We start from the raw sequence: 26,305 nt of genomic DNA, 5'->3' as shown, positions 1-26,305 counted from the left end.
AACTACTCATGTGAGCAAGGGTTGCACTTGTTCCTGCTGGTAACTGAGAGAGACCGGTGTGGGCTGAGCCAGAAATTCCTGAGTTCTAATCCCCGCTCTGACTCAGGGACACTTTGGGTTTGCTACACTACACTTTTCTCCACCCCCCCCACCCCTATCCTCTGTGGTCGCAGCTCCACCTGTGCCAGTGATGGCGGGAGTGCTAGTGTACACCAACCACTGGTGTTTCAACCACGGCTCTGAGCGCTGTTCCACAACACAGTGTCTAGAATCATGGAACTGTAGGGCTGGAAGGGACCTTGAGAGATCATCTAGTTCAGGCCACAGCACTGAGGGAGGACCAGGTAAACTTAGACCATCCCTGGCCGGTCTTTGTCCAACCTGTTCTTAAAAACTTCCTGTGATTCCACCCCCTCCGTTGGAAGCCTGTTCCAGAGCTTCACTCTTCTTAGAGTTAGAAAGTTGTATTCTCAGTAAATAACCTAAATGTCCCAGGCCCGTGCCAATGACTAGCCTCCACAAACATTCCCATTCTTGCTATCATCACCCATGCTGCCGTGGTGGGAAATTTTAGGAAGCAAGTGCAATGTAGACACAGCCAAGGTGACCTGAGGCCAATCTCTTGTGCCCAGATTATCCAAAATGCAGATGGGACCTAGTGGGATTTTCAAGAACACCCAGGCATCTGACGCCTGTTGATTTAAAATGGGAATTAAATCAAGCTCCCATTGGTTTAAAAGCACTAGGCACCTATCTCCATCTTTAAGTTGATAAATACCTCTGACAATCTGCCCCTTAACCTCAGCTCTACCTCAGTTTCCCCACCTCGAAAACGGGGATAATAAAACATACTTACCTCACAGGGTTATTGGGAGGATGAATTACTTATTGTCTGTAAAGCATTTGAATATAAATGCTAAGCATTACGGCTGAGGTTTACAAAAGGGGGTGAGCTAAAGGAGTTAGACATCTAACTCCCATTGGCATCCAGTGGGAGTTGGGCACCTAAAGCCTTAGGCCCCTTTACAAATCCCAGCCTAATATGTTGCTTGACAGAAAGAATACAACAGGCACTAGCTTACCAATGCCACGTCACACCAGCTAAGTAAAACGAAGCTTATTTATTGACATGTAAACAGTTTACAAAACAGACATAAATAAACTGAAGCCCTTGACCATTTTGCCCAATGTGAGGTCTGTGTATTAGCCCTATATCTTTTAAAATGTCTCCTAAATACACATGCAGTACACAGGTCACCATTAGCTGCAATGTGCATTTTCCGTCATTCAAAGGCTGTTTAAAAACTCAGCCTAAGTTGTAGATGCATAAAATGAATTGCTACTCTTCAGCATAGTGCATTAAAGCTTTGGAAACAAAACACCTGTCACACTTACGGCATCGTTTGTAGCTTGACTGGTTATAACAGCGGTAACTAAGGCTGCCTGTGATAATGACATAATGGAATCTGTTGGCTAGGAAGAGTGTTATGTGAGATACTAGTCACCGGTCAGGATATGCCCCATCCCTGATAGAAAGGAAGGAGCCAATCGAGTCCCTTAAGATGAAGGCTCTGATTTCTGGTTTCACATGCAGGTGGCCTTTTGCCGTTCTGGGGATTTGGACGGGTCACTTTTTCCTACTGACACAAATTTGAGGGTGGTGGTTTTGTCACAACTTTCCCCCCTCCCGCCCCCTCCACGGTTTGGTGGACAGGGAGGGAAGTTTTCCTCAGCTTGTATTAAAGGCTGAGTTATAAACTGCCAATTGTACTACAGCCCAGGGGGAGGCTTTTTTTTTTTAAAATGTGAAAAATGTGTTAGCCCCAAAGCTAAATGAAGCGAGAGCTCAGTGGATAATACCTAGCCTTCATACAGCACTTTCCATCCGTGGATCTCAAAGCGCCTTAGGAAAGGTCAGTATCATTAGCCTCATTTTACAGATGGTAAAACAGGCAGTGAACACTTGCCTTTGCAGTGAGGCACCCAAACCAGGGTACTCGTGCCCTGAAAGACTCGATTTTCGAAAGTGATACGGGATAAGCCCACCGTACTTAAGGCCCTGCCCGTGAAGGCTGGTCCCAGAAGCTTGGAAACGTGGGTTTCTAATAGCAACAGCCACCTTGTAAAAACAAAGCTTGACCAGCTTTTTCATGTGGTTTTTAACCTCAAGCAATTGAATGTAATTGGTTAGTATTTTGTGAGTGTCCCATGGGTGGGGCTGCTTTCCACACCCCTGCCCCCTTTCCTCCTCGCCTCTAACCATTCAGCAGCCAATCTATCGTCTTCACAGAACAGGTCGTGCCTGCTACCAAATGAAAGCGAGGCTTTGAAACCTCAGGCTGGCCTGGGCCAGACACTGAGGCCCCAATCCGGCAAGCTGCTGCATAGGGGTGAGCCTCTGCGCCCATGTGGAGGTCCCCTGACTGCGCTGGTGCAGGTGCAAAGGTCTGCCTAGGTGTAGCTTACAGGATCGAGGTCTTAGCTGTAAGCAGGAGGGCGCCAGCAAGAGCAACATGAGCCTGATTGTAGCAAATGGCAATAACAGAAAATATTGCCACCACGGCTGGAGAGGATTTCACACAGGTGTGAGGGTGCTCGCTCACACCCTTCTGTTACCACAGCTCGGGGGAGCATGGTCCATCCTGCCAATGAAAGGGTGTGGTTCCTATAGGAGAAGTGTATTCTGTTGTTCTTGCATCCTCTGTTGGTTCCCTCTGCAGTAGAGAGGGGACAGAGCTGCGATGTTCAGAGCTGGAGCTGTACCCGAATGCCACAGCTAGGATTTTGCTTGGGCCCCCAACTCTATTCTTTTTCAAAAGCGCCTCAGCTTGGGGACCAATTTTGTGCCTGCAATTCATTCCAGGCCAAAAAAACCCACAACATTCAGGTGGAATTAACGTGGGGCAGACGTGCTGGCATTTAAGATGTTCACCTGCCTGATGTGAGGGTATATTTCCACACACAGTTAATTACAGCTGCAAAACTTAGAGGCCACGTCTAAAAAATCAGGCCCTTAAATGTCATTTTGGAGGGAAGTTGAATATCGGTATGGCAAGGCCAAATTGTGGAGGCCTTACACAGGCAAAACTCTCATTGAAGTTTGATGGGGTTCTGCAGAGGTTTGTGCACCTGGCAGCTTTTGAAGGCCAAATAAGAATGTCAAGGTTTGGCACACCCTGGGTTTAATATTATCTATTGAGATTTTACTGGGAAAACATAAAGGAGACTGCGGTTAGTTTCCAGAGCATCTGCTTGCTTTAACGCTTACAAACTTAAGCGAAGACGGTGCTGAAGCAGTTTTACTCAGGGCTAAATCAAAAGAACGCTTCCTCTGCGGCTAAGCTTAGCAAAATCACCTTTGCAGTGTTCTCAAACAGGGCTGCTCTGTTCTGTGCTTCTCCTTTCTTCACCCAGTGTCCATAGATTCTAAAGGCACAGGCATCGATCAATTTGCGAATGGGTTTCAGAGCGTAGGGGTCTCTCATTAGTACCTCACTGGTAACTGGCTTGACATTCCGATAGTGATGATAGATGCGGACTGATGCCAGAACTGTCAGGCAGATGACCTGAAATGAAAGGTAACCAGTTCATGTGAAAAGGCAAGTGCTTTGGAAAACTGAAATTAATCAACAGACTATCACTTTAAACTGATTCATTAACATAAGAATGGCCTTAGTGGGTCAGACCAATGGTCCATCTAGCCCAGGATCATCCTGTCTTCTGACAGTGGCCAATGCCAGATGCTTCAAAGGGACTGAACGGAACATGGCAATTATGAAGTGATCCATCCCCTGTCATCCAGTCGTCCAGTCCCAGCATCGGGAGCATGGGGTCACATCCCTGATCATTTTGGCTAATAGCCATTGACAAACCTATCCTCCATGAACTTATCTAATTCTTTTTTGAAGCTGGCCTTCACGACATCCCCTGGCAATGAGTTCTACATGTTGAATGTGCCTTGTGCGAAGTACTTCCTTTTGTTTGTTTTAAACCTGCTGCCAATTAATTGCATTGGGTGACCCCTGGTTCTTGTGTAATGTAAAGGGGTAAATAATACTTCCTCATTCACTTTCCCCATGCCATTCATGATTGTATAGACTCTCTCATATTGTCCCTTAGTCATCTCTTTTCCAAGCCTAACAGTTCCAGTGTTTTTAATCTCTCCTCATATGGAAGCTGTTTCTTACCCTTAATCATGTTTGTTGCCCTTCTCTGTATTTTTTCTGTCTTTAATCTATTTCTTTTTTGAGATGGGGAGACCAGAACTGCACAAATATTCCAGGTGTGGGCATGCCATGGATTTATATAATGGCATGATATTTCCTATCTTCTATTTATCCCTTTCCTAGTGGTTCCAAACGTTCTGTTAGCTTTTTTGGCTGCTGCTGCACATTTAGTGGATGATTTCAGAGAAACATCCACAGTGACTCCAAGATCTCATTCTTCAGTGGTAACAACTACTTTAGACCCCCATCATTTTGTCATAGTTGGGATTATGTTTTCCAATATGCATTCCTCTGCATTTATCAACACCAACTTTCATCTACCATTTTGTTCCTCAGTCTACCTTTTCCTTGTTCAAATCCCTCTGTAACACGCTTCTACCATTAAAAATTTCAGTGGAAACCCACTGGGATATATCAAAAAATAAACGATGTGGGCACTGCTTTGAGACTGGCCTCCATCTGATTATCTATAATGTATTAAGTACCTGCACTGTATTGTCTCTCTAAAGCACTAATATACCGGATAGGACTTAAACAAAACGGATCTATTACTTTCCTGTGCATTAGAGATGAACCCAAGCTACAAAATTCAGTCCCAAAGTTTGGCTCCATAGTTACAGTTTGGGCCCATCTTTAAGAGCCTGATCCTTCACCCTCATTAACAGTCAAATCAGTTTTGGAGCCGTGGCAGTCGACCATGATGAATAAATAATAAACCAGCTGAAGGCTGAATGCGATCTCGCGTCTAATGTGTTTGAAAGGTCACTGTCAGTCAGTCCTGATGGAAGGGTCTAAAAAACTCTGTTACCTTAAATTTCCTTAAAGGGCTGAAGTGCCGCACTTCCTCCACGACATATTGCTGGAAGAACGGGTGGGCCAGTGCATCGTTGACTGTGTAGCGCGTCTTAGGATTCACCACCAGGAGCCGGGAAATCTGCAGGAAGGCACAGTCAGACGGACGTACCCCTCTCTCCTTATTGTTACCCCATCCCAGGAACATTCCCTCAGGTGTCCCCGCTACTGGATTCTTGTCTGTCTTTGGTTCCTCGGGCCTCGAGATTGCATAAGAAGAGCAGTGTCTAGAAATACTTGGAGCGTTATTTATTATTTGTATGACAGTATAGCCTAGAGGCCCTACCCAAGGTTGGGGTGTCATTTCTTTAAGCACTGTATAAACATAGTCCCTACCCCAAAGAGCTTACAGTCCATACACACAAGACTGATAAAGGGGGTGAGGCACAGAGACTAAGTAACTTGCCCAAGATCACACAGGACAGAACCAGGAGTAGAACCCAGGTCTTAGGATACCCATGCTACTGCTGCATCCACCAGGCCACCCTACCCCACTAGTAAAGCCAGAGAGACATTCCCTTTTTTTCTCCCATTCCTTCCATGGCAAGTAAGCACTCACCAGATCTTTGACTGTGTCTGACTGATCATCCCATTCCGGAGAGCTGAACTGGTAATTCCCGCTCATGATCATCCGCAGCATGAGCATCTGCTTCCGGTGCCAGAAGGGCGGGGAGCCAGCCAGCAGGGTGTACATGATCACACCACTACTCCACCTGCCAAAGGCAGAGCCGACCAGTATCAGTCCTCTGGGCACATTCATTAGTATCGCTCACGACAAGGAAGCCAAAGCAGGCATACACTGTAAAATCCTGATCCAGAACTGGGTGTCAAATGTCTCTGGGGTGCTCGGTTTATTAGACAAATAGGGCCCAGTTATAAAACTGGAGGCCAGAGCAGGGTTCGGGCCTATCCTGGGGTGTTTGAACCTCACACTCCGTCAAGCTGGGAAAGGGGAGGGTTGGCAGAACAGGCCACAACTGTGGAAAAACTGCCTCCGCTGGTAACGAGGAGGGCAGAGTTTCCTCAGGTGGGGCTCATTAGCTAAGGCACATAAGGAGGAAGCGTGGGTGGGTGAGGGGCTGTGTGCAGAAGGAGAAATAACCTATGACTTCTCCCGTGTGGGAAAGACCAGGAAGTCGGAGTAGATGCTGAGGTGGAAGAGTGGAGTGGCCCTCCTCACTCACCAGAGACATTGTGCTAGCCCAGGGAAGCTGTGAGTTAGACCTTTATTCTGGACCTGTTTTGATTTCACTGCTTTAGACTGTGGGGAAGCTTTGGTGGGCCGTGAGAGAGAGGGCTATTTTGCCTTTCAGGCCTATCATGGGTTAAACCAGTGGGCCCTGTATGCCCCCCAGCCCCATCCTGGCAGGGCAGGAGTCAGCTGTCTGGACTGTACTGCAGTGTAATTCAGGAGTCTGCACCTGACAAGCCTGTGCTGTCAGGCGTGAGCGTGCTGCAGTCACTCTGTCACGGCTGGCCAGCCAGGAATGGGAGAACCTTACACAGCAAATAGCCTTTGCACCCATGAGGCTTGTCAGGTGCCCGGTTTTATTCAGGTGACTAACGCAAGAAGAGAGCTGAGAAAGCAGCTCAGCTGTCTAGCCATTACGTGTCTGTCTACAGTTACTAATCTGCACAGGCCTGGCCTTGCGCCCATTAAAGTCAATGGCAAAGCTCCCATTTGCTTCACTGGGACCAGGATCAGGCCCTAGAAGAGCATTGTTTTCCTGTCTGACTGCTCTCTCAGGGGGTGTATAAAACGCACTTTCAGGGCTTGTTAGTGTGAAAAGGCAAAGAGCCATTTTGGGCACCCAATTGTGCACAGCTCACTATTATTAATGGCACTTACTGCTTTTCACCTACATAGCACTAAGGCCCAGACTGAATTAAGTGGCACATAGGTGCCCCAGTACCTTTATGGATCTGGCCCTATGTGTTATTCCCCTTCAAAACCCCGTTAACAAAGCCTCACAACACCTGTGAGGCAAGTAAGCAGGGTTGTTATCCCCATGTTTTAGACCGTTGATGGTAAATAATACTACTTCTCTAGCACTGTGTGCTCACATAATCGGCAAAGACGAGGAAACTGGGGCAGAGAATTTGTTAGAGCTGGGATTAGAAGTCTGATCCTCCTGGCTCTCAGTTATATGTGTAGACCACTAGCCCATTTCATTTGCTCAGTGCACTGTATAAGCTCTTCACTGACCCCAGCCAGTTGTGGCTGGTATTCCTGTCTCTTATCCTTGGAGACTAGTTTGTATGAGATCCTCTTGCTTTTCCCAGCCTCCAAAAGCATGTGAATTTCAGAAGTAAACCCCAGCGCGAAGGGAGGAGATGTTCACTCCAGTTACTAGGAAAGTTTGTCACGACTTATGAATGTTCTACTTACATGTCAACTTCCTTTCCATACCCTGGATGGTCCTTATCCATGGAGCACTCTAATATTTCAGGCGCTAGATAGCCAGGAGTGCCACAGATTTCTGCAAGAAAGGGATGGAACTTTTCACTTTAACATCAGTGAATTTGCAGAGGTTTGTACCACCCTGTAACCAGTAAATAGCTATTCATTGAGCGGATGCTGCTGGACAGAATGTTTCCAGTGTGTGTTATATAGTCCTTAACTATGCTTAACTGGTATCTGAGGGTAGTCCAATATCGAGTTATAACCTGTAATGTGGGCAAGGAGAAGAGTGACCAAGCCAAACAGCCATTTGTGCCTTTGAATAATCTCATCCCAATGAGTTATAAAATAACTAGTATCTGCAAGTAAGATTGTGACTGGGAAAGCTAGTATAGGATGGCACAGGTGTGTGTAACTAGGAGCAACTAGTAGAAATCAAGAGAAAAAATTTAGGATGAACTTCCAGAGGAGAAGCCAGTGTAATGGCCTCCGAAGGGAAGTGGTGGAAGCCCCATCGGTTAAGACGTTTAAAGCAAGGCTTGACAAAGTACCGGTGTATAGGCTGAAGGAGCAAGCCTGCCCTGCCAAGGGGATAGCATAGACAATCTAGAAGGTCTTCTCCTCCTCTGACTGCTGTGATCAAATAATCTTCCCACCTTTGAGCGTCTCATCCCTATTCAACTGGCAGGAGAAGCCAAAGTCCATCAGCTTGATGTTCATGTTGTCATCCAGGAGAATGTTCTCCGGCTTCAGGTCTCTGTGGACGATGTTCATGGAATGGAGGTATTGGATCACTTGCAGCAGTGCACGCATGATCTTCCTAGAGGGGAAGATAACGGGGTGGGGGAGATAAGTCCTCCTTCTGCCAAGCAACCCATCCAAAAAGAGAACCCATACTCTCTTCTCCTTCTCTCCCCACAGACAGCCTGAGAATGATGGAGAGACACTGAGCCCATCCTGCTTCTAGGCAATGAGATGAGCACTGTAGCTCTGAACCCTAATGTCCAATTCAGTAGCCCGAGAGTGAGCTTTGCCAGCTGGCCCTAGGAACAGACACGGGTTGTCCTTACGTTCCATTGAAGCTGGGTGTGGACCAAAAGGTGCCTGTAAGTGCAACCCCTTGCACTCCTGACAAGTTGCCAGCTGAGAGCAGCAGTTTTGGGCAACCTCAGGAACTGAACGGTGTGAAACCTGGGCTGTGAGGAACCCCATTTCAGACCTGGAGACCTTTTGGGGGAGCTTGGGACTAGCGGGTCCAAAGGGCCACTGTTTGTCCAGGCAGAAGTGCTGGCTGAACCACTGTGCTGTTCAAGTCTGTCTCACCATACCTGGTTTCCTTCTCACTTAAGGTGACTTTCTCTGTGAGGTAATCGAAAAGCTCTCCTCTCTTCATTCTGTGTTTAGGAAGACAAGGCATTTAAAGATGCTGGACTTGAGACACAGCCACAATGTAAAATGGAAATAAAATCTTTGGAATCAACCACTGCATATAAAATGCAGTGACAACCCTGGAAAAGGTCTATGGGGTTCCCAGTTTCTCTCTGTGACATCAAGCAAATCTCAGTATCTCCAACTACAAGCCTGCAAAAGTCAAGTGTCAGGGCTCAAACAATCAAGAGATTTGGCTTTAAAATCATGAGATTTGTAAAACAATAAATATGGGGTTCTTTTCATTTTGCCTTCTGAACTTTGTACTCTGTGAGGTCACATTTTCAAGCTTCTCTCTAACTAAGAGGAACCATACTTTAAAAAAAAAAAAAAAAAAAAGCTGGGAGTCTCACATAATCACTTGACTTCAGGAGTTGAAGCTTTAAGAAAAACAACAAAGATTATAAGAGTCATGATAAAATCATGAGAGTTGGTAATACTGAATTGTAGTCAACTCACAAGTAAAAGGGAGTAGATTTCTCCCCCCTCCCCCAATCAATCATAAGCTCACTCTGAGATCTGAGAGTCAAGCTGGGTTCTCTCTGGTTCTTGCATCATGACCAGTAATAAAGGATTTGCAAATGAACTTAGTTAACAATTCCACTGATGCAGAACTAGGAAAGAACCCAGATCCCTCTCCTGGAATTGTTTTTGGCTTAACAGGAGGAAGCCCTTTATCTTGGTCACTAAAGAGCACAGAGATGACTCCAAACACCCACAGGCCATAGATATGGTGGATAAGAAGCTGACAGTTCTAAATAATGTTCTTTCTCTTGCCTTTTACACCACAAACATAATATGAAGGAACCACAGGGGCACAGTAGGGTCCAAATAACCATATTTACTGAAAATACACAACATTCAAGGTGTCATTACATACGTATTCTGGTTGCTCTGGTTAGGTTCTGGCAGCTTCTAAAACCTAGAACACCATGAGCACCACTAGAGGGCTTGCAAACTATTTAAAGGAATACTCCCCTAGTCTTTTACACAACAAATAGTAGTTTTTCTGACCACTCAACACACTCAAAACTATTTATTTATTGGTTTTTCTGTGGGACTTTTCACCTAGATTCTCAGCCCCTCTGTGACAGAGTGCAGGGCGCAAACAGGTGAGCCTGCCCTCTGATCACTCTAAGAGTAATTAGTTTCCCCAGTAGGAAGCTGATGGGGGGTGGGGAGTTGTAATTACTCAATCAGTAATTGAGCCCTGGGCCGATGAGAGGTGGCCCAGAAAGGAAGGGTCGGGGAGGAGAGAAGGAGAAATAAGGCCAGCTGAGCCTAGCCAGACAGAGGCTCTGAACAGGGAGTCCTCTGTTACCTTCCAGCTCTAGTGAGAGGGCCAAGAGGCAGTTAATATTGTCAATAGGCTGTCGCGCAAGGACTGTTTGGTGGTGGGAACGCTAAATAAAAAGACATGGGGAAGGCACAACCAAGGGAGTCTGTGCAATTTTTTGCAGGGAGAAGACAGGAGTGGGGCCACGCCCCATGACACCCTCACAAAACATGAATCGCGTTATTCCCACTAAACCCCAGTGAGGCTGAGAGCCTCAGATGGGGGAACTGAGGCCTAAAGCAACTAAAAAGAAACAAACTTATTTTTAGAAGTGCCCAAGACGACACAGGAAGCTGGTGGCAGATCTCCTGAGTTCCGTTTTTACGGTACTGGCTAATCCCACACCTCCCATGCTGTAGCTCCATTGGAGAGGACTCTCTAAGCCGGAGCTGCGTTCCTTTGTGCCCTGACATCACAAGAGATGCTGTCCAGGCCCAGAAGTTCTTTGCCTGATACATGCAGTGACTTCTTGCAATCGGTTAGCTTTTGGAGCTTTCCCACAGGAGACGGATGTTTTTGCTTAGACTGCCCCACTGGATGCATTCAGATCCAGGGGCTCTTCTGCTAAGGGTGGCTACGAGGCGTAAGAAGATGGGTTAATGCAGCCACCTCAGAGCAGTGACAGAAGAGCATCTCTCCAGGCTTGTTCCCGCACAAAGTTGCACTGGTTTAACCGAATTGGTGCAACATCACACCCTGAGTTAAATCAGGTCTAAGCCACAGAGCTCACACCTTTCCCACTCCCCTTGGTTACCTTCTAAAGAGCTGGCTGAAACCACAAGCCCTGACTGATCAGAAGTTGAAGCATTACACAAGACACAGATAGTTCTGGGGATGCAGATGGGGCTAAATGTATAAATAGACTCCAGGATCAATGACAGACCTTGCCAAAGGTTACAGGGAAACCTGAGCAACCCCGCTCGCTCCCACAAAGGGGAGGGCTGCCTGTGCTGACAGCTGCAGCCAGCCCTGTATTGACAGGGGAGGCTGCGGCCTTAGCAGCGAAGAAAATGTTCTTGGGCATACAGTGCTGAGTCCTGGCAGAGTCGGATACGTTGCAAAGTGCTGCTGGGTGCCTGGTGGTTTTTTAGGCCCGTGTGAAATTCCATTCACAAATGCCTTTTTGCAACGGTTACTGGAACAGAGGCCACCTGCTTGGTGTCTGCTGACGGGAGATTGACGCTCACTTCTCATTTAGCCAGCCGGCTCGGTGGGTGTACACAGGAAAGTTCCTGATAGAAGGGGATGAAGAACAGTAAAGTGGGAATGGGGACACCAGCTGAACCAGCATCATAGCCAGCAAAGCCACCTTCACTCTGAGGGCCACGTGAGGTCTCATCATGCCCTTCCGTGGATCTAACTGAGGGGAGAAAGGTAGCCAGGATTTCCTGTTTATCACCTGCCATGCTGAAGGAGTACTAGAGGGTGCCTCTATAAAAGGGATGTTCCCTCCTCTCAACCAGACTGTTGTGACCTTTAACGTGGCTGGGAGGCAAACTCAAGGGAAGTGTTCTTCGTAATTCCATCAGAATGGAGCTATCCGCTGTGATCCTACTATTGTCAGGCAGCAGGGCTCCAAGGGTACATCAGGGGAAACAGGACGCATTGCACTTGTTTCCCCCTCGGCTACAGGCTTGGGACACGACTCTGGGCAAGTCTCTTACCCTCTCTATTCCCCCAGCTGTAAAGTGAGGGTGACAATATTTCCCAGTCTCACAGGGGCAGTGAGATTAGTGCATTCGGCTTGTAAAGCTCTTTGAGAGCCTCAGACAGAAGATGCTAGGGAAGAGCAAAGTGTTATCGTTGTTTCTCTCCGTCATTGACTTTAAGCATTTCACCTCTTCCCAGTTGGTCCCAGTAGCCGCTCTGGTGATTGATTTGCCTGAGGCCGAGATGGCAGGAACAGCTACATTTGAAAAAACAAACAAACAAAAAACCCCGCCTTCAACTCCTCTCTCACCTTGTGCCGCATTCCTAACCTCACACTGCTTGGCACCAGCTACTCAATAGAACTACTTTCCCTCTGAAAGCCAGCTGTATGTGCATGGGGGTTGAGCTCCTGAGAAACCTGCGGGGATCTACGTCGATTGCGTAGCTCTTTTATCAAGCTGGATCCAAACCAGAATCCCAGCTTGATCAGCCAGAGCTTGAGGGTGTTTGAGTCAGACCAGATCAGATGCTTGGGAGCTTTTCTGCACTGGTTGCTTGGTTCATACAGAAAAGCACACGTCGCCTAGCTTATGTTATGGAAGATCATCTCCATTGCCCAGCCAGAGCCTTCCATGGTGCTGGGGTTTAGAGGTAATGGGGGGAGAAGTAACTGCCAGCCAAACGCCCAACTCTGCCTGAGTACGAATTGGGTGCTGAGGTGGCTGGCTGCCTTCTGCTCCCTCAGAGGTCACTAGGAGCAGGAGGTGCTCAACATTCTGCAGGACCCATCCAACACCTGGCTGCACTGGGTCCTAAACAGAGCGGAGCTCGGTTAGATTGGCTGGGAGACCACCAAGGAAATCTCCCCTGGACTCACTGCCAGGAGAGGGGTCAGGCCAGGAATAGCTTAGAGTGCCAGCCTGTTACTTGTCTTGCATGTGTTTAAAGCCAGCCCTGCATGTTATCAGGCTTAGGATGATCTGTTGCAAGGAGGGGGCACACTCCTTTATAGTCTCAACTTCAGTTTGGTACGGCAACCACTAATAGGAAAATCTATAAATCCACAGGGCCAGATTTTGCTGTTGGATACGTTACTGTAAACTCCATTGATGTCCGTAAGGATTGAATGGGTGTAACTGAACAGAACATGCCCCCAATGATCAATCAGACAGACAGGAGGACAAAAAAAAACAACAACCCAAAAAACAGATGGTACTTACAGGTCAAACACCAAGAAGAAAAAGGTGTGGGATTCATAACTATCCTTCAGCTGAACTGCAATAAAACACGATATCAACTATCACTACAGTGCTGTAACTTACACTGGGCTCTATGTATGTGCAATCAGACCCGTTCCCTGCCCCAAAGAGACTCTAATCCACTGACTCCCTAAGGATGGAAAATGTGAGCTCATCTCCGAGCTCCCCAATCCACGAAGGTGGCTGGGTGCCCTAGGCTTTCACTGAGCTCAGTGGGAGCTGAGAGTGCATGACACATTGCAGAAGTCACCCGGCACCTTGCTGGATTGGATCCTGAGCTGAGCTTGGTTTGTCTTTGGCTAGGAGACCACCAAGGAAAACCCAGTGCTTCAGAAAGCAATGTGGGTGAATCAGAGAGGCAGCAATGTCCCATCATGGTTAGGGACCACTGGGCTACTAGTGGCCTCCCCTTTCAGATGAGATGCAAGCCTAGTCCTGGCTAGCTGTGCTCACCCCTGGCACTAAAGGGTACATCATCACAGTAACCAAATACTTCCTGGGGAAATTACCTTCTGCCTCCCTACAGACCACAGAATTCCTGAATGGCTCTTCCTCCCCCTTCCCCAAGAAGAGTGAAAAATGAGACCAGGAGTGTTGTCTTGTTGACACCAGTGCCAGCTTTGCTACCTAAAACTTCTGACAGTAGGACTACATCCCTGCCCTCAGGGAAATGGATTCTAGCTACACCCCTTGTTCCTTCCTTTAGCTTTTCTCTGGTCAGATTCTCTAATGGCACTGCACTGAAAGGGACTTCCTGGAATCATTGGAAGAGAAACTAACCAATCCCAGGAATCTGCAGCGCAACCCTTCCATTTCCTAGAATACGTTCATCAGGCAGAACTGGAAACCGTGTCCTGGAGGTCACAGCCTGTACTTTTCAGAAGAGCTGAGTCATTAACAAGTGAAACACACAACACCAGAGGTGTCACGGTGGAATTTCAGGCTCCACATATGGTACCGGAGCCTGCAAACCAAAGCCAAGGTCCTGAGGAATCAAATGTGAACACAGCAGGCTCTGAAGTGAGGTGCTTGCCCTGTGTCAATTTGCAGGTTTTAGTCACCCACCAGGCTTGTAGACCGCTGCACCCCCGCAGCTGTGCGCTGTAGCGTTTAGTGAAGACGCTACCTACAGCAACGGGGAGAGGGTCTCCCATCAGCATAGGTACTCCGCCTCCTGAAGAGGTGATAGCTACGTCAACAGGCGCAGCCCTCCTGTCGACATAGTGCTGTCTACACTGGCGGCTAGCTCAATCTAACTGTCACTCGGCAGTGTGGATTTTCCACACCCCTGAGCGACATAGTTACACCAACATAAGCTTGTAGCGTAGCGTAGACCAAGCCATACTCTTTGCCTGAAGCAGAGATCTTCATGGATCACAGACTGTGTCTGTCAACACAGTGATTTCCCCACTAAGAGCCCTGATGTCCGTGAGCTTTGGATCTGGGGCCTAACACCTCACCTAATCTGTCTTCCCAGGCTGGAGGTTCCATGGAGTGTTGGGATCTTACTTCCAGCGGGTGCTGTGCTCTGTCCAGCAACAATGCTGACTGGGATCATTATGGGTCTGGGAGAAGCAGTGAGTGGCAGAAGGGCTCACGAGGGCCCTGCTCATCTAGGATTTGAGCCAATTCCCAGCAAGATATCACTGTCAGGCACCATCAGGTGGGCATCCACAGAAGATGCATCCTTTCCCTGACGGGATTTCGGCTCAAGGAGCCAAAGGGATTAATCAAAATCTGAAAACTCTTGTGAATACCTAGAACAGAAAATGGGGTGGAAAAAGCCACTGATCAATTTTTAGAGTAGCAGCCGTGTTAGTTTGTATCCGCAAAAAGAAAAGGAGGACTTGTGGCACCTTAGAGACTAACAAATTTATTTGAACATAAGCTTTCGTGAGCTACAGCTCACCTTACCTGATCACTCCCGTTACAGTGTGTATGGTAACACCCATTGTTTCATGTTCTCTGTGTATATAAATCTCCCCACTGTATTTTCCACTGAATGCATCTGATGAAGTGAGCTGTAGCTCACGAAAGCTTATGCTCAAATAAATTTGTTAGTCTCTAAGGTGCCACAAGTCCTCCTTTTCTTTTTGTGGTCAGTTTTTGTTACCCAGGTGCCCAGTCATACTAATACTTTGACTTACTGATATTGGGATGTCCTGAGACCTGCCGAAGGATGTCTATCTCCTTGATAGTGGCTTTCCTCAGCTCCTGGACCTCCTCTGGGGACAAATTGCCAGCTGTGATGTCTATAATCTTAACCGCGTACTCTTGGCTGGTGGGTTTGTGAATGCACCGACGAACCACGCTGCTTACCCCTCTGCCAGGACCAAGACAAAGAAAAGATTGGAATAGGAGGAAAATTTCTAGCCAGTTTCACTTATTGGTGCTCATGCACTAGCACAGGGCTAACAGGATGGGGTAAGGGAGTTTGGGTCAATGGAAAATACAGTGAGGCTCCCACATGTTAGTTTGACTCCCCAAGCTGCTGCTGTGGACCCTATCTAGTATCTGCAGCTATAGTCTGCAAATAGAATACTAGAGGCAGGACCAAGTAAACCTAGACTGTCCCTGACAGGTGTTTGTCCAACCTGCTCTTAAAAACCTCCAGTGATGCTGATTCAACAATCTCCCTTGGAAGCCTAGTCCAGAGTTTAACTACCCTTGGAGTTAGAAAGTTTTTCCTACTATCTACCCTAAATCTCCCTTGCTGCAGATTAAGCCCATTACTACTTCTCTTGCCTTCAGTGGATATGGAGCACAACTGATCACCATCGTCCGTATGATACTCCTTAACTTATCTGAAGACTATTAGTGGTCTTCTTTTCTCAAGACTAAACATGTCTGGGATTTTTTTTTAACCTTTCCTCATAGATCAGGTTTTTCTAAACCTTTTAACCATTTTTGTTGCTCTCCTCTGAACTCTCTCCAATTTGTTCACATCTTTCCTAAAGCGTGGCGCCCAGAATTGGACATAGTACTCCAAGTGAGGCCTCACCAGTCCTGAGTAGAGTAGGACAATGACCTCCTGTGCATTACATACAAGACTTCTGCTAATACCCCCCTGGAATATAACCCTTTTTCACAACTGCATCATATTGTTGACTCGTATTCTAGATGTGATCCACTGTAACCCCCAGATCCTTTTCAGCAGTATTACCACCTAGCCAGTGATTCCCCATTTTTGTAGTTGTGAATTTGATTTTTTATTCCTTCCTAAGTGAAGTATTTTGTACTTGTCATTATTGAATTTCATCATGTTGAATGCAGACTACTTCTCCAATTTGTTGAGGTCCTTTTGAATCCTGTCCTCCAGAGTGCTTGCCACCCCTCCCAACTTGGTGTCATTTGCAAACTTTATAAGCCTACTTTCCACTCTATTATCCAAGTAATTAATGAAAATATTGACTAGCATCTCATCCAGGACTGACCCCTGCGGGATCTCACTACATATGCCCTCCCAGTTGGATGGCAAACTATTGATAACTATTCTTTGAGTAAGGTCTTTCAATCAGTTGTGCACACACCTTATAGTAAAATTCATCTAGGCCACACTTCCCTAGTTTATGAAAATGTCATGGGGGACTGTGTAAAAAGCATTACTGAAATCAAGATATATCATATCATAGTTACTGCTCCTTTCCTATCCACTAGACCAGTTACCCTATCAAAGAAGGGTGTTTTGGCATGATTTGTTCTTGAACAGCTAGCATGGATTTGTCCTTATAACCTTATTATCTTTTAGAGTCTAGATGCTTACAAATGGATTCTTTCCAGGTGTCAAAGCTAGGCTGACGAGTATATAATTACCCAGATTCTCTTAGTACCTATCTTTCAAATGGGTAACAACGTTTGTCCTTCTCCAGTACTCTGGGACCTCACCCATCCTCCAGGAGTTCTCAAAGACAACAGCTAATAGTTCCAAGGTTCCTTCAACTAGTTCCTTAAGTACCCTAGGATGAATTTCATCAGGACCTGCCAACTTGAATAGATCTAACTTGTCTAAATATTCTTTAACCTGGTGTTTCCCTACTTTGGCTTGTATTCCTTCCCTGTGGTTGTTAATATTAATTGTGTTGAGTATCTGATCACCATTAACCTTTTTAGTGAACACTGAAGCAAAATAGGCATTAAACCTCAGCCTTCTTGATGTCATCAGTTATTCGCTCCCCTTCCCCATTAAATAGAGGACCTACACTTTCCTTCATCTTTCGCCAAATGTATTTAAAAAACCATTTCTTACACCTAGTAAGGAACATAAAAGGCAGTAACTCATTCTGTGCCTTGGCCTTTCTGATTTTGTCTTTTGACTTTACCTGCCCAGAATTTCCTTCGGGTCATAATTCTGATAAAATTCCTTGGCCGAATGCCAGTCTGGTAGCTGCTCCTCCTTGGTCATGTTTGGATCCTCACTGCGCCCACTCTAAAGCCTTGCTTCAAGGTAACAAGTAGCTAAAACAAGAAAAAAGCAACTAAATAGTACCATGGCTGTCTTTGTTTCCTCTAACCAGGCCTTTAGTCTTAATGACTAAAAATGGACCTGCACCTCTGTATTATTGGCTTTCCAATTGTCTCTTTTATTCTGAGTCCTGATGTCTGATAGATCTTAGAACTAGAAACAGAGGCCCAGACCTTCAAAGGCACTGAGATTCCTAACTGCCACTGAAATAAATGGGAGTTAGGAGCCTGCATGCCTCTGAGGGTCTGGTCCAGAATCCAAACAAAATTGTATTCATCACTGTCCCAGCACCATGTGCTTTCATTCGCCATATGTGCGCACACTAGTGATAATGAGGTGGCATGCTGCAATGCTCATGGGAGTTGGCCTTGTATCTGCTTCCTTCTAAAGTCAGGGTGGGCAACAGAAAGGGACGAAATGAAAGGGAGCATTTCACTGATGGGGAATATTCTATTCTGTGCAGGATTCAAATCCCATTGAAGTTATGGAAACATGCCACTGACTTCAATGAACCAAAGTGTCTCACAAGTTTGGGCCCCCCATCCTGCTGGTAGAAACTATCAGTCCTGCCCTCAAGCAGCACCAGTTAGGCCCACCCTCAGAACATGCACCACCTGGAGAAGGGGAGCTTAAGAAGGTGAAACTGGCCACAGACGACAGGGGGGAAGCTTGCCCAGGTGTAGGAATGTTGCCAGCAAGCTCCAGTAGCAAGGGAAGCCCTGCCTGAGGCAGTAGCCAGCCTTTCCTCCCACTCTGGTTGGGGGACACTATGAGCGTGATGCGAGCAAGGGACCCTGTAAATCTGCTTCCTGCCTGTGACAAGACCTAGGAGTCCCCTGCAGGGACTACAGACAAGTGAACTGTAGCTGGACTCTTAAAAGACCCCAAGAGTGAGCGGAACTCCTTCTAGAAACAGTGAGATGGGCCAGGGGTGGGGGCTTTCATAGGGGACCCAGGAGCAAGAGACCCAACAAGACTACAGTTGAGCCCAGGTTGAGGGTCAGCTACTCTAAGGTCTCTCAAGTTGGGGCCACCAAACTTTGAGGTACCCCAAATCACTTTTGAAATCTTGTCCCTTTCCTGACTGTCCTGGCCCTATAGCATCCCTCATTGTAGAGGCTGTAGTGAGCACAGGGATATTTCTACTGAGGATACTGGGCATGCAGAGATGCTGTAGCTCCCTGGCTCGCTATCTCACAGACAGAGGAACACAGGCTCTGTTGCCACACAGGGTCTACTAAACCCCTCAGTTGGAGTGAGCAATCATTGACTCCAGTTGCTGGGTGTACTCCAGGCCCTTTTAAAATTCCTTCAGTCCTGCAGGAAGACTTCCAGTGAATAACACTGGATTCTTGCTGGGATGGCAGGGGCAGAGTATTCCTTCTTGTAGTAAAGCAAGGACTTTAAAGGGCAAGCACCAGGACCCCCAGTATAGCTGCAGTTCAGCAAAGTATCTGCTGGAGTCCCATTTACTCCAGCGTGCTCAAGTGCCTTGCTGACTAGGGATAGTTGGCTGAACCAGGACCCCAAACCTGGGGAGGAATGAAGGTAACTATTTTAATTTTACAGCTATGGGGGGCAGGAAGCTGAGACAGAGAGGTTAAGTAGTATGCCCAGGTGCACACAGTGAGCTGGCAGCAGAAGAGTTTCTGGCTCCCAGGCCTGTGCTCAAACCACTGCTGCTCTCATTATCAACAACAGCCAAGGTTTTCAAAAGCCACTGGTACCCCACTTGAGATGTGATTAAAGGGCCCTGATTTTCAGAGAGTGGGTGATTGGTGCTCTCTGAAAACCAGGCCTTTTGGAATGTCTCACCCTGGGCAACCCAAATCAATAGAAGCTTGAGAAATCTTTGGCTTACGTGTCAGGCTCCTTTAGCAATAGACTATAGCACATCAACAAGACTGGCCAATGGCTATTTCTGAGCCCCCTCTCTCCCCCCAGTGAGACATTGTCAGCTTTTTAAATAAAGCATTAAGCGTCACAAAACTGTCCGAAGTGTTTGGATTTTTAAAAATCCATTAAAAACTAAATAAAAATGACTCTCAGCGAAAGAAAAAACCCCACTCAAATACAGTTTTAGGTCTGGATGACATCTGAGCTGCTGCTTCTGCCAGGAGGATATTCTGCTGATCGACATAACGAAAGTTTATACTAAATAGAGACAGCGAGAGCTGGACTTCTCCCACAAGCCTCCGTTTTTTATGAAGCACTGAGCTTGCAGCAGATGGGTTTCATAAGGTCAGGGTTTGGATAACGCGCTCTGTGTTTCTAAGACTCCCCGTATCGTCACTGTGGAATACAGCAGTTTTGAAATCAAGTTTCCAAGAGTCCATTCAGCACTGGTACACTTAGGGCCTGATCCTAGTGGGAGTTAAGGGTGCTCCGAATCTCCCTGGAGACATTCAGTGCTTAACAGAAAAGAGTTTTTAGGTTCTTTTTGTGTGGGAATATGTGGGGAGAGGGGTTGAAGTTGCTGCTCCTATTGAAGTCAGTGGCTAGGAATGCCGACATCCCTTATTACAAGGGACGTCCTTTACGTTTTCCTCTCTGTACAACACTGGTAGTTGCTGAGTGCTGCAAAAAAGCAGCAAGAAATACCCCTGGTGAATGTAGCTGAGGGCTGCTTATTAATTAATTAATGATAATATCAGGAGGAGGGGCAGTGTGGGTGTGACACTGACAGACCCCGGTTGTTGGCTGGCGGGATTGAGCCTGGGACCTCTGGAGATAAATGCATGAGCCTCTACTGCATGAGCTAAAAGCCATACGGCTGTGAGCTAAGGTGGTAGCAGACTCATCAATCTCTGTGGTTTCTGTGCCACTCCATGGGACAAAGCATTGCACCAGGAGGTGTGTGGGTTACACATGGTGCTAAGAAAACAGTCCCTTATTTTTTAAATACGTTTGCAGCCACGGGAGTGTAATGGTGTCAAGGAAGTAGGGTCAGGCCCTGACTTTCACAGATGGCCTCATTTGTTGGATATCCCAGTTTAGACACCTCTAGGGACAGGGTCCCATGAGGAACTGAACTCCCACAGTGCTCCTTGCTGAGCCTGGCCTTCCTGAAATTCTCCAGCTATTGTGTGCGTGTTCAGCACCATTGCAAAAAACAGGCTTCTAACATAAGCCATTTAGCATTAGCGGTTACCTCTGTAAACATGCCTGAAAGCTTTGGAGAGGCTGTTCACCAAGTTTCTTTCATGGCCAGTTGCAGTTGGCCAGAAAGTCCCACTGTAGCAATTTTGCCTCCACGTTGTCTTTTTGTTTGTCCTACCAGAAACATGATGATTCTGCTACAATACCTACAGGTGCGCTTTCCTTTCTCTGCAGTGCAGTCAGATCATGTCCTCAAATGGTGTCTGTCTTGGCCTGGTTCTAAGAAACGAAAAGCTCTTCTTGAAGGTCTTCAGCCTGTATGTCTTGACCTATGCTCCATTCTGAGTCACTTAATATCAATCTAGCTTATTTATATCAGTGCTAAATAAGGAAGAGCATCCAACCTTAACTAACACAAACATATTTCAATTAATTAACTTGTGGCCACTGAATTTATAAAGAGCAGCCTACACCCTATAAGCTCTTTCAGGTGCTGTAGATAACATAGAAGTTAGAAAGTGCACAAGTATTATATAAACCAATAGCTAAGGCAAGCCAGAGGGGATATTTTAAATAAGGGGGAGGATTAGACAGAGAAAAGAGAACACCAACACACCTCTGACAAAATGTCCTCAAGAGGGCTTGTGGATTTGGCTTGTTTTTAAGGGGGAAACTGAGGCAGGTATACAGGGGGAGTGAGTCCTACACCCATAGCAAAAACTTACTGTCTACTGAGCTCAGCTGCAAGGGTGGCACCTGGCAAGGCAGGTGGTGTCAGGGCACCTACACCCACCCCAAGGCCTCTCATATAGTCAAGTCTTGTCCCACCACATGAGATGCTAAGGGCCCTCTACTGCCACACCAGGCTGAAGTGCTCAACACCTCGCAGGCTGGGGTCCTACGGGCTTTTCAAATCTTAAGGGCCTGATTGGAGGACTTTAGGGGGGGCTGAGAATGCTCCATACCTCCTGGGAGACGCTCAGCACCTTGCAAGATCAGACCTTTAAGGTCTCTTTTTTTGGCTAGTTTTGTGGGGAAAAGACCTAGATGTGGAGTTCGCTTCAGTGGGAGGGCTCCCATAGACTTCAATGGATGCAGGAGACTCCAGCCTAACAGAGCTTGCTTAAAATCCACTGGACTCCTTTACAGGCAGCTGCTGTAAAGAACTAACAATAGTGGGATAGTCCAGTGTAGTATTGATCCTGTAAAAGGAGTTGTCTTTACCAGGGTAATATTACTCTTTAGTTAGAGAAGGAAAATCCATTATCTCAGTATGGATAAACAAACATCTGCACCAAGTCTGCATTTCATATTATCCCCATATCATGTATTTTGAAACTTTGATAGCCTGAAATAACTGGCTACTCATGGTTTAATATATACACACAAACTTACTGACCCTCTGAGCCACATACGATAATTGTCATAACCTCGAGAGCTGGGAATGCCTACAGCGGGGCTTGGGGCTTCTGCCCCACGGGAGGTGCCTGCCAAGGCTCGGGGCCCCAGCTGGTGTGCCCCCTACGGCTGAAGCCCCAAGCCACACCACCCTGCTGCAGGGCAGAAACCCCAAACTCCCCATCCCTGGCAATCTGTTGGACAGAGAAGCTGTGGGGGAGAAATGGACATGGTGGACTCCAGGAGCCGTACTTTAACCATAAAAGAGCCGCATGTGACTCGCAAGCCCTGGGTTGGCCACCCCATATTAAACCCTAAAGAATATAGCGGATACAGGAATAGCATCTCTCTGAACCAGTCTTTCTACTCTTGATGCACCCTTTGTCCCTTTACCAAGTATGTTAATATAAAGCTCAATACTGCAAGATAATGGGCCAAATTCTACTTTGACACCGGTGCAGTAAATGGAGTCATTCCAGTTACACTGCTACAATATTGTAATGACAGCAGAATTTGACACAATCCATTCCAAAGGCCTCATTAGACAATATACTTTTGTTTCAGATACCTTGCTGGTTTTAGCATTCACTAGTGGATTTGAGAGAGGCTTTCAACTTCAGCAAGATTACATAATTACTTCTATGGTACCAAAAGGACCCACCAAGACACAGGCACATAAGAAAATAAGGCTCTCTGCCTTACAATTGAGAATGATTTATGGTGATCACTTGTAAGGTGCTATATAAAACATCACAACATATCAATGGTTTGTAGTTCTAACCTGTTGCTTCATACACTTCCCCCCACTCTCCTTTGTAGATGTACTCCTACTGCTCATTTCCTTTCGAGAGAGCTGTTACTAGACACAGCAGGTCCCTACTTACCATTACCTCTTTGCAGATTCTGCCTTCTACTTTCAGCCCAAATTTTCCTGGAGCAGCAATTAGGGATCAAGTTACTACCCCAAATATCAAAATGAACTTGAACAATAAGGGTCTAAGAGACAGACCACTTTGAGTTCCACAATAACAACCCAGCCGTCAGCACGGCTGCTAACTCATTCCAGGTCAGCGTCTGTGTGAGGGCTGCAAAGCCAAAAATAAGTTGCAGTGCTACTTGGAAGCAATGCCAGAGCCTCAGACGTGAACGTACAGCGCCACAAGATTCGTTTAATTGCTGGTTTGGAGCGGAAGGGTGGGGAAAGCAACATGAATGACCCTATTCTAAAGTGATCAGAAACCATTCACACAGGCACCAGGGCTTTCCTGGCTCTCCTACGGGTTATTGAACGGGAACAGCATGCTGGAGCAGGCGGGGTAGTTTCTCGTAAGCGATCAGTATTTTTTTCCCCTCAGCATTTGGAGCCAATTCACAACTGTTCTTAGGTAAGATTTTATGGAATTCAGGCAGGGAGCATAGAAAGGACTTGTAATCCCAGCATGCATGATTCTGAAGCGCAGCCAGAGGAGTGGGAGGTAATTAAGCTAAAGCTAATTTGGTAAGAGTAGTAACAAGGTGAGAAGGTAGAAGCCCCCTCTTCAACGTGTTTGTCCTTCATGCTCGCTTCCCTCTCTGAACATTTATGCTAATGTATATACTCAATAATGTTGAAAGGGTTCTTTAACCAGCTTGTACTCCTGTTCTCCACTCCTGAAATGAGTCACCTGCCAGCTTTGCCTCTCCCTGTTCTTGTCTCATATCTTTGAGCAGATGTACTGCAGCAAGTTCCTTGCAAGGGGGATGCTAGGCACACTTTTTAAACTACTGCAGCTATTCTTGCCATGGCTCCCATGGCAGCAGCCACACAGGAGTCTTATGAAACCTCTACAGAAGTAGGTTTGAGGCTAAAATGTGAAGTTGTCATGGGGAGGGAACAGCAAATCTCCACTTTAGTTCAAGAGGAAGTGCTCAGCCTACAAAGCCACCTTTAAAGATACATAGTGGTAAAGATTCTTACCCAGGCCATTATGTAAACTGTTGCACTGTTCTCTTGACCTTATGAAACTTTCCTCCCTATCTACATGTATCCTTGCACTTTCCTCCAGCTCTTATTTCAAGAAACAGTATCCACCATTAATTCCATCTGCACCTTAATGCTTTACATAGCTATACATCTCCTACAGCCTAAAAACAAGCTGATCAAGTGTAAGCTTGCTTGTTCAAGGATAGCAGATTCTCTAACATACATAAGATGTATTACCTAATAAGCAGCTTTTGCTAACGTAGGAAAAGCAGAAATGCGTATGGCATGGTAGATGTGGTCTTACCCTCTAACCTCTTTTGCACTGCTGCATAGAATACTTTATCACTTCTACCTTTCTTGCTTGCTACATATTAAGTCGTATTTTGACCACTTGCATTATTTAAGGCATAAAATTTGTCTTTTTGACCAGAGAGTTAAGTCAGACCTAGGCCTGGGACCTTCTGGGAACAGTCAAGTTGTATGCTGGTATATCGCTACCTATGGAAAACGGGTAATATCAAGCACTAGCATAACAAGAAAGGGGGAACAGTGGAAAGCAATTCATATAACTGTCATCTCCTTCCCCTTTGATGCACTGGAGCGGGAGAGGTCTAAGCCCTCCTATAAAAGCCTATTGCTTTTTCCAATTGTGAATAAGATTCCATTCATGGGTTGTACATAACGTAGAACATAAGTATTGGGCAGCTTTTAAACGCAGCTGAATTTCACTTGACATCCTTAAGCTGTTTTAACAGAGTATACAGAAACACCCTCTAGTGGAGCAGTTAAGGAGGGCATCTTAAAACAAACCCAACTACTTCCCATTCTTTCTTCGGAGGTTTTTAGCCGATAGTTGCAAAGGTCACTGGTAACATGTAGCAATGCAGGCTGTTACTAGCAGCACCAGTACAGGCAGCAGCTGCTGAAGACAACTGAATGGCATACCACCAGGCAGGACTGGTGACCTTGTGCGGAATGTTTCTTGGTAATCTTTTTCCCTGAAGTGGAAGAAAGGAACCTGCCACCCTTGTCACATACTCATTGTTTCTGCTGCTCTTGAGAGCCAGGATTTTGCACGTTCTAATGAATTGCACATTATTGATGTTTTCTAGAGAGTACACAGTCATGCTTCAGATGTGATCTGAGTTTTGCTGGATTGGTCATCATTCAGCTCTTGTTCAATGTAATAGACATGTTAGAATGACACAGTTTCAATTACTGAATGCCTCTGGATTTCCTGCAGGAACTTCCCCTGACTAGCCCCCTCTCCCTATTTCATAAAGCTTGAACCAATTAAGATGGCGTGAGTTCAGGCAACACGCCTTGAACCAATTACATGAAGAGAGATCTCCTAATGAAGCCTGGTAGTTAATCCTTAGGGGGACAAACCTTGCTGTATTCAGTGATGTCAGTTGCTTCAGTTGTTCCCAGCTTGAGCTGGTGCGATGTAGGCCCACTGTGCTAATGTTCCTGGTTTCCAGATACTTACAGAAGCCCAAGCTTGTGTCAGAGGCTGTCTGAGTAGCTGGAAACAAGGAGAAGTTAACATAGGTGCCTTTACTGGTGCCACTGCTAGGTAGGGGAAAGAGACAGGGGCTGGCAGTTACCACCAAGATGGTTGAAAGATCCATCAGTTGGAAGCTGAAGTTAGACAAATGCAGACCAGAAATAAGAGGTAGTTAAAATAGGGAGGGTAGTTACTCACTCTGACAATTTACTAAGGGTTATGATGCATTTTCCATCACTGGCAATTTAGAAGTTTTTTTTTTAAAAAGTGCTCTAATTCAAACAATTCTGGGGAAAGTTCTATGGCCTGCATTACACAGATGGTCAGCCTAGATATTCACATTGGTCCCTTCTGACCTTGGAAGGTATTAATGGAGGTAAGAGGCAGAATGCCCAGGGAGAAAAGCAAGTGATTCACATTAATCTCAGTGGGGGGGAGGGGGAGAGTGTCTCATACACTTCAGAACCTGACCACACCATACAAGTTTAGGAACTGCTGACTTAGCAGATTTGATTTTCATACGACTGAGGTTTTTCCAAAGATTGATGATGGCAGAGAGACAAGTTTGCATTACTCCTTCATACCCTTTAGGCCAGATTTTGAGAGTGTTCAGAACCAACAGTAGGGACCAGACTTTGAAGAGTGCTCATTAGCATAAACAGGGCATGTGTGTGCTAAGCTCTCCTGAAAACATGGTCTTTAGGCTAACAACAGTTAGGGAAAC

General features: G+C 46.3%; 1 protein-coding gene and 1 long non-coding RNA gene across 2 annotated transcripts; one reads left to right on the top strand and one right to left on the bottom strand.

The window, feature by feature from the left end:
* Positions 1–666: 666 nt before the first annotated feature.
* On the bottom strand, positions 667–26,221 carry PHKG1 (phosphorylase kinase catalytic subunit gamma 1). Its single transcript, XM_007054202.4, has 9 exons — positions 17,472–26,221; positions 15,300–15,475; positions 13,114–13,168; positions 8,808–8,873; positions 8,136–8,299; positions 7,468–7,558; positions 5,638–5,791; positions 5,035–5,160; positions 667–3,566 (listed from the first exon to the last, which is right to left on the bottom strand). The coding sequence occupies exons 1-9, from the start codon at positions 17,552–17,554 to the stop codon at positions 3,315–3,317; spliced, it is 1,167 nt and encodes a 388-aa protein (XP_007054264.2). The 5' UTR covers positions 17,555–26,221; the 3' UTR covers positions 667–3,314.
* Positions 5,772–9,152, top strand: LOC122463216. Its single transcript, XR_006286378.1, has 2 exons — positions 5,772–6,291; positions 8,401–9,152. It is a non-coding gene; the product is annotated as an uncharacterized LOC122463216 (long non-coding RNA).
* Positions 26,222–26,305: the final 84 nt, after the last annotated feature.

This window comes from Chelonia mydas, chromosome 17, assembly GCF_015237465.2.
Source record: "Chelonia mydas isolate rCheMyd1 chromosome 17, rCheMyd1.pri.v2, whole genome shotgun sequence".
NCBI lineage: Eukaryota > Metazoa > Chordata > Testudines > Cheloniidae > Chelonia > Chelonia mydas.
Note: the sequence above shows the minus strand (reverse complement) of the source record. Positions and strands in the feature narration are given on the sequence as shown.